Consider the following 8591-nt stretch of genomic DNA (forward strand, 5'->3'; position numbering starts at 1 on the left):
TAATGTGTTCCTATAATAAATATTTTATGAGTTCAGTGAATTGAAAAGACAGAACTGACCATGTAGCAATATGCTGTAGATTAAGAATCTTAATTTTGATATTTTGCAAGTAGTGGGCTCTGAGAGTTATTTTATTTCCTAAATGAGACATTTCTATGATGAAACCCTTTGTAGTACATATGGTTAAAGCCCGTGTCGAAGGGCTTACCCTTGTAAGGCAAATGTTCGCTATACGGGCCTCTGAAGTAGAAAACTTGTCATTTTTGTGGTCAGGAGACACTTGAAAATCAAATAAGACAAACGTTCAGTACGCTGATACTGGGGGGATGAGAGGGACACAGACCTTGTGGTCTTTCAGCACCTGATTTTTATAGAGGTTTAGTGTCATTTTTTTGGTGTCCATTTTTACCTCGTTCTGAGGAGGTAAAATGGGTGTCCATTTTTACCTCATTCTGAGGAAATCTTAACTTGTGGCCATGAAACTCTGGTAGCATGAAAACAAGATGGTTCTTCCTAAATGTTTCTCTGTGGATCATTAATATTTCTAACTCCAGTAACTATTTTGAGAGTGTGGAAAACTTTCCATAAAACATTGTGGTTCACTTGAAATAGAGCATCTGCACCTTGCGAGTTCGTTCCACTTCTGCTTGACAGAAAACTTACTGTGTGTCTCCTGCACGTCAGGAGCTGTGACAAGCACTGGGGATGTCATGATGAATATAGCTTCTGAACCTTATTCAGAGGAATCTGTATAAAAGACAGTATTCACTGTATTTTTAAGTCATTATCTTAAATTCTTCTTGTAATAGTGAACCTTGTTACTTGGCTTTGTCCTAATAACATAACAAAATAAGAATCTTAGTTACCAATTGGAAACTGACAAAAGAGGGTGAATGGAAGAAATTAATGTAGCAAGAATGTTTAACCCCAGAGTTGTTTTTTTCCTGAAGAGTAGCTTGGCTATAAGATTTTTCACGTGACCTATTGGGATTTGTACCCCTTATAATAGGACTGAGAATCCTTCTTCACAGCTCTACTGAGTTCCTTTATCTATCTTGAAATTGACTTATTTTAAGTGTATAGTTGAATGAATTTTAGTCTGTTTACCGGGTTTTACAGCCATCACCACAGTCTAATTTTAGAACATTTGGAACATCTGAAAAAACCCTTCTACCTGTTTACAAGTCACTTTGTGTTCCTGTCCCTAGCAAACCACAGATCTTTCTGTTTGTGTTTTTGGGACATGCCGTATAAGTGGAGTCATACAATTTGTGGTCTTTAGTGTCTAGTTTATTTCACTTGGCATATTTTTGAGGTCCAGCCATGTTGTAACATGTATTGAATCTAATTCATCCCTTTTTATTGCCAAATAGTATTCCATGGTACGGATATTGCACATTTTCCTTGTCCAGGCTTAGGCTTATGATAGAGCAGATGATGTTTCCTTTCAAGTCTAGTCATCCTCTAAAGACCCACTTAGTAAGACTGCCTGATCAGAAGTCGTGCCTCTAGTGGTAAAGCCGATTATTTAGTCATTTACATTGTGAAAAATAATTTCATGATTTTGAATGCCTCACATAGCTTTGCTGTTAACTACTGAAAAAGGGTTTTTGTTTCTGTTTTTTTTTTTGTTTTTTTTTTTTTTTTATTTCATTTCTAGGTAAAACCATTGCAATTGGGAAAGTTCTGAAACTGGTTCCAGAGAAAGACTAAGCATTTTCTTGATGACCCTGCACAATACTGTGAGGAAAATTGACTGCAAAAGCCTACTTCACACCGCCTTCTCTTATTTTCTGCCCATTGACAAACTTCTTCCCATATTTTGCAAAGACAAAAATCCACAGCAAAAGTCCACATTATGTCAGCTTTCTCATATTGAGAGCTCTGCTATGCCACTGTTGAATTTTCCCCCAGATTTTTTTCCCTCCCCTCCCAAACTCTGCTTCCTCGGACAGATTTGGCAATAGCTTTGTAAGTGATGTGGACATAATTGCCTACAATAATGAAAACTTACAGGAATTTTTTTATTTTTCATTTTCCCCTTAGGCATACTTAGTCTTTTTTCCCCCAGGCAGATGATTCTGAGTGTGCGAGTGTGTGCACATGTTACAGACAACTACCATGTTAATAAAATATTCAATTTGAAATCCTTTTCGGTATTTGAATTGCTTTTGAATAACGTTTTTTATCTGGATGTAACATTGTTGCATTAGCTTTTTAACTTACCAAGTAACTGAGTACATTTTATGACTTGGACTTTTCTAAACTCTTTCCCTACCCCACTACTTTAAATGAGGCATTTCCAAATGACGCGCAAGTTTGTATTAAAGGAACGCATTAGTTTGACCCCTTCCTTTGATGGTTAATGCATACGTCCACTTACATATCTTTATGGAGCTGGGATACTGCTTCAGTAGTAGGTCCGCCAGCTGTTTTCTGCCAATTTATATTCAACGTGATTTCTTAAACACAGTAAGTTGTTTTAAAGTAAAAGAGCAGCGTGCTGTAGTTTTTATAAGTAAAGCGTAATGAAATTGTACCCCTACAGAAAATTCCATTAAGTTGTTAAATTAGTGGGATTTGCAATAAAGAAAGCATGTTGAGACCTGGCAGAAATGCCTCCTTTAGTATTCATAAGAGCTGCATGCATCTAGTATGAAAACTGTACCCATTGCAAGTGCCAGTTCTGCAAATTACTCCGTTTACTATTTGTATCAGTAATTTTAAAGGTTGGATGATCCTTGCTGGTTCCAAGCTAAATCTCATCCAGCCACAAAAGGAACACATACTTAGAACCACCCGAATCTGCACAGACTAAAGTTAACAGTAATAAGTAGAATCAAGCACAGTATCTAAGTTTTTCTCAGTTATTTGAAATTGACTGTTTTCTTAAATATAAAGCTGAAATTTGCTAAACTGTTATTTGGGTGAACCACAATGGAGCATTGTGGTGGTTTTTAGATTGAAGGCTGACTTTATACTGTAACTGTCACGACTTTGAAGTTTTTAATGAGAATAAATGGGAAATGAAAAGCCACTTTCTGGGTTTATTGGAAGCCCCCCCCATTGATTCCGAGGGCTGTTGCCATTTATCAGAGACTCGGCCTCTTAGGTTGTGGTTTATCTCTAAATAAGGTACTTCGTAACTGTATATTTAATGACACATACCTTCCCTCAGAAAAGAAAAGCCTAGTCAGACTGTATTTCCAGTCACAAAACATAAAACTTAATTTAACCCTGTTCTCTTTACTATAGAATTACCATTCATTTCATGAATGAGGCTGTATCTTATGGACAGAGCAAAGTTAATGTCCTACATCTTCCTATAAGTATACTCATGGCTATTAAATTGCATGAAGTTTAGCTAAATTTTATTATGTCAGCGAATCTCTGGGCTTTTATTTCTCTGGGAAATCTGGGAGCTTCATAATCAGTACATACGACTCTTTTTGTACTTCCAAGTTAATAGGAACAAAATAGCAATTGCTTGGATTTTAATGAATCTTTAAAAGCTCAAGAGTTGTTGAAATTATTTCCAAATATAGATTTCCATTTTTAAATTGAGCATATTTTTAAAAACCAGTTCTGTTTGCCGTTAAAACACTTACACTTTTAGGATATTATGTGCATGTTGCCAAGACTCTTCAGCAGAACGACATGGAAACCAACTGTCAAGGGCCCGCCTCCAAAACAGAAGAGAGAATGAACACAAATGTCATTGTGAACTAGAGGTTTCATTGAATTTTTTTACACACTTGTGCAAATGATCTAATCATTTAAAAGAAACCCCCCTGTTAAATATGGACTTGGAAGTTCCTTGGGAAGTGTTCATTCAGAGTTGATGCATTTTAAACTCCTCATCACCCTGGCTGGTGATTGGGATGAGGAAATGAAATGTCTGGTGTGAATTGGCCGCGTGTGGCGCCGGGCTCTGCAGAGCCATGCAGGGAGGGCCCTGTGCTGTCGTCCCCCGCCCTGCGAGCGTGTGCATGTGGCTGACCACGCGAACGTACTAGGGTCATTGGCTGTAGTTGAGGGTAATACGGACCCACGGACCCAAACATTTTTTCCTCCGGCTTTAGCATAGATATGTTAGAATCACAATGTTCTTCGCATCTTCTTACATTAATGTTCTGTATACAACTTTCATGCTAGGCTGTTTATAGTTTTTTAAATTAATGAACTGAATCGAAGAGAAGAAGGTGTTGTTGAAATGAACATCTGAAGTAATTGCCACTTTCAACTTTACTGTCGGGGAGGGGAAAGGACCGCATCCGTTTCTTGTTTTTCATTCGCAAAAAGGACTTAGCCAGTGAAAATCAATGTGAAATCAAACCCGGAGAGTTGGACTGAGGATGTACTGCCGTGAAATTAAGTGACGCATAGTAAAGTGTTCTTGAATACTTAAGCCCATGTATGTTTGTTTTGAATGGAAAGTCTTGAAATACGTGATAATTGAATGTAAACACTTTGTAAATTGTGAAAGTATAGGTGGTTCCCCGCAACAAGAGGTGACTTGTCTGCAAGTTCCCTCCGTGACAAGAACTGCGTTTTCGGTGTGGGACGGACTCTGCGGGGGGTGCCCTCCCACGCCCCGGCCCCCTCTCAGCTCCAGTGCCACAGATACTGCGGCTCCCGCCTTCCGTCAGTGCAGTTTTGCAACCCAAGAAAAAGGCCAGCCTCTGGTCAAAAACTGCTTCCAGGATGGACTCTTGAGAAAAATCCGCTAAACTCCCTGGCATCTCCAGGAAGACTGGTCACAAGCGTCACCGCCCCGCGGTCTGTGATGACTGTCCCACGGGGCGGCACTCCAGCTCCTGTCCTCGGTGGCGCGGACTTCCTCACAGACCGCCGGCCACCACGTGAGTGGGGGCTTCGTGGCTCTGGGGACAGATTTCAGGCGGCCAAGGGGCAAACAGTTTTTCCGACAGCTCTCAACCTCAGGCAGCTCTGAACCTTGAGAAGTCGCCATCGCAGTCCTGGTTCCCGCCCTCCAGCGGCCTTTAGGACGATTCAGTGTTCTGTAAAGCGTTGGCCTACCTTCTCAGAGGAAAGTGTGCCGCGAATCCTCCCCCAGGCACGCGTGCAGTAGACCACCATCAGCAGGGTTTAGGGGACAATTTTCTGTCTCCGGATAACGTGGTTTCCATTTCTTCCTGCTCTTTTTTCAGTGATTCCAGCAAGATGCCGTCTGATACTCGCGCTTCATTTCTTTAGAGATCTTGCCACGGCAGCAGCTTGTTAAATAAATAAATGTCATTACACGTGCACAACTCAAAAGACACTATATTAGCTAGGTTTAAATTTAGCAGTCGGTTATATTAGATTTCCTAGTAAGCGGAACAGGGACAGTTTTTCTTCTCCTGCGATAGCGCGGTGGATTCCATGTGAACCAGTTTATTGCCAGAATTCAGGCTGGGGAGAGTGGTACAACTCGTGATGGTTTTGGTTCTAGGATATTCTTGATTTTCAGTATCCTGGAACATACTGAGTCTTCCCTTCAGTAAGTAACACGTTTCACATACCTCTAATCCTATGCTTCCTTGAAACAGTACTGCGCTAGCCAAGTTGTTTTACCAGGGGACGTTATAAGGGCCCGGAGATGTGAGTGGAGATTAGAACCTTAACGCTCTCTAACACAAGGGAAGAGCAGATCGGCACCACGTCTGATTAGGCAGAAAATGAGCATTTCTCAAGCAAGCCCCCCGGCATGGGAACGGTCTTTTCTGCCTCACCACACATGCCACTGTGCCCTTCAACACTTAACACGGAAACCTCAGGTTTGTGGACAGCGAAGGTAGAATGACATTTTGTGCTTCCTGAGGCTCCCCTCTGCCAGGCACATTAGCTTAGTGCTCCAGACGTCAGCGCAAGTCCCTGCTACCTCCTTTCCCGCCGCTGGGGAAGAGCGTGGGGAGCTCCGAGCCCCTCGTGATCTCCACGTGCTCTCCGTGACAGGTCTGAGCCCGGAGAGGAAGGTCTCCGTATTTTAGGAACTCCTACTGGGCTCTCGTAAATCAACTCACCTCTTAGTTAACTAGTTCGTCTGTTGTAAAGGAAATGTGGATCTCTCTCAGGCCAGGACTTAGTGACTAGTTTTTACTACAACAGCGTAGGTCAATACCTAGCTCTTTTTTTTTTTTTAAACCAATGAATTCAAGGGAACTGAGTAGCTCTGTTGGTGTTTTTAACCCAATTCCAAAGCATGGCAGAATGCTCTAGGTAGGAACTGTGGGAATCCAAGGTAAAGAAACCTTTTCTTATGATTTGTAGCTACCTACTGTGCCTGACTTGGTGCCTGTGTGCGGATGAAGCCCTTAGCCGCTCTTGCAATTACGCAAAATGACTAAAGTTAAAAGAATTTGCTTTTGTAATAACAATAAAAATTGTCATCTTCCCTTTTGAAGGATGTGTCTGTCTGTTTACCATCACCTGTATTATTGTCTCATGCTCTGAGTGCATCTGTCCGTCCTCTGTATGGTCCTCGATTTCTGGGTCAGGTATGGGCACCCTCTCCCAGCAGATCTGGACAGATCTGACGAGCCGGATCCCATGAGGACCTGACAAACGCGTGGTCTGCCTGCACATGGGATGCAAAGCATTGTACAGTCTATGTGACTCAGTTTTGTTTTTTTTTTTTTAAGATTTTAGAACTCATGCAAGCAGGGGGAGGGAGAGGCAGAGAAGCAGACTCCCCACTGAACATGGAGCCTGACGCAGGGCTCGATCGCAGGACTGAGATCACAACCTGAGCTGAAACCCAGAGACAGGCTCAAACGGCTGAGCCACCCAGGCGCCCCACAGGTGATTGAGGCTTAACAGCAGCAACCACACAGGAAGTCGGGGTGCTTCGTAGTTATATCTCAGTATGTGGCTTTGGGGACTTGGGGAGACATCAAGGGTTCTGCCAGAGGTACTACCCTCTCTGTTCAGGGTTTTTAATAATGATCAAGAAGCCAAACACTTACATGCCAGGACAGGACATGAATGGTAAACAGAGGCAGGATTATACAGTGGCTAGTGGGCTGCCTGGCAGCAGTATATTCCTGGGTCCCCCTTTTACTCCACGAGTTCTTGCTTAAGCCTTCATAGGGGAAAGGACTTATTTGCCAGTTTTGGTGATCGGTCTCCAGTAAAGGTGTCGGGCATTCAGCGCTGTCTTTGCTTACAACTTGTCAGCAAGCTTGCTGTCGAAGCAGGGGTTCATATTAGGGAAGTTCTAAGTGGCTTGGGACTGACCATGGCAGTTCACCAGAATTTTCGACTCCCAAGTGACTAGGTCTCCAACCCTGCCCATCTGACCCTGTGCTCGAAACGTGTCTGGCCATCAGCTGCACGTGGGCACTGTACTGCGGCGGGGAAAAGATGGGAAGGAATCTTACACATCAGGCCCACAGACGCCCATTTCAGAAACAGGTTGTTTCTATCAATGCATCTTTAAAAAGTAGCATCAATACCTCGGACACTCTAGCTTTATAGTGAACTACAAATCCAATCCAGTAGAATAAATGAGGGTCAAGTTACAATATTTTCCAAATTTAAAAAGACTTTTTAAGAAAAAAACACCAGTCTCTGGCCATGGGAAAAAAACAGGTTCCAAAAAATACTTTTTTTTAAGATTTTATTTGTTTATTTGACAGAGATCACAAGTAGGCAGAGGCAGGCGGGGGTGGGGGGGTGGGTGCAGTGCGGAAGCAGGCTTTCCGCTGAGCAGAGAGCCCGATGCGGGCTCCATCCCAGGACCCTGGGATCATGACCTGAGCCAAAGGCAGAGGCTTTAACCCACTGAGCCACCCAGGCGCCCCCAGAAAGTATTTTTTACTTAACCTTTCTAGAGACTTAGATAAGTCTCTGGCCATTTATGGCCATTCAGATGATATATGAAGAATTTTAAAAGTCACGTACTGTAGCAGCAAATTTTTTTGTTTCCTTATATTCATCCTCTAAATTCAGTCTTAAAAGTGAAATTTTTGTTACTGTGATTATGCATTTCCTTTAAGCTTTTTCTCAAGGCTCTGGCCGAGTTCCTTGCATGAAATATTTTCCTGTTTTCTGCTAGAAATAGATTAGTTAAAACAAGGAAACAAGAACCTTGCAGCTGACAAGTATACTTTTGCTATTCAATTACTGTTGTTTCTACAAGACATTCTTTTTAACGCGGGGTTGAACTCATGTTCCTGATAGTGATTCGTATGCTCTGCCTACTGAGCCAGCCAGGTACCCCATCAATTACTATTTTTTTTATGATATGATCCTTCTGTTAAAAATTAGGCAAAAACTTTTCCCACAGTATGCACTGAGTCACATTTAATGTTGCACGTTTTCTTACCCCATCCCACCTTTGAGCTCTTAAACATTTCATTTCAGTGGAAATGATCATGCCCAAATATTTAAACAGTAAAAAGTGTTAAAATTCACTGATACATAGGGGTTTGGTTTTTTTTTAAGATTTTATTTATTTGACAGCAACACATCAAGAGAGCGAACACAAGCAGGGGGAGTGGGAGAGGGAGAAGCAGGCTATCCTCTGAGCAGGGAGCCCGATGTGGGGCTCAGTGCCAGGACCCTGGGATCATGACCTGAGCTGAGGG

The 8591-nt window shown here is 42.2% G+C and overlaps 1 protein-coding gene across 2 annotated transcripts in view; it reads left to right on the forward strand.

The window, feature by feature from the left end:
• Nucleotides 1-6406, forward strand: part of GSPT1 (G1 to S phase transition 1) — a 38469-nt gene extending 32063 nt beyond the window's left edge. For both annotated transcript variants that reach the window (XM_080830617.1, XM_080830618.1), the window contains one exon: nucleotides 1661-6406. In XM_080830617.1, coding sequence (XP_080686743.1) covers nucleotides 1661-1713 — 53 coding nt within the window. In that variant the 3' untranslated portion in view covers nucleotides 1714-6406. The remainder of the gene's footprint in view (nucleotides 1-1660) is intronic.
• The last annotated feature ends 2185 nt before the right edge of the window (nucleotides 6407-8591 follow it).

This window comes from Martes martes (assembly GCF_963455335.1).
Source record: "Martes martes genome assembly, chromosome: 18".
Lineage (NCBI taxonomy): Eukaryota > Metazoa > Chordata > Mammalia > Carnivora > Mustelidae > Martes > Martes martes.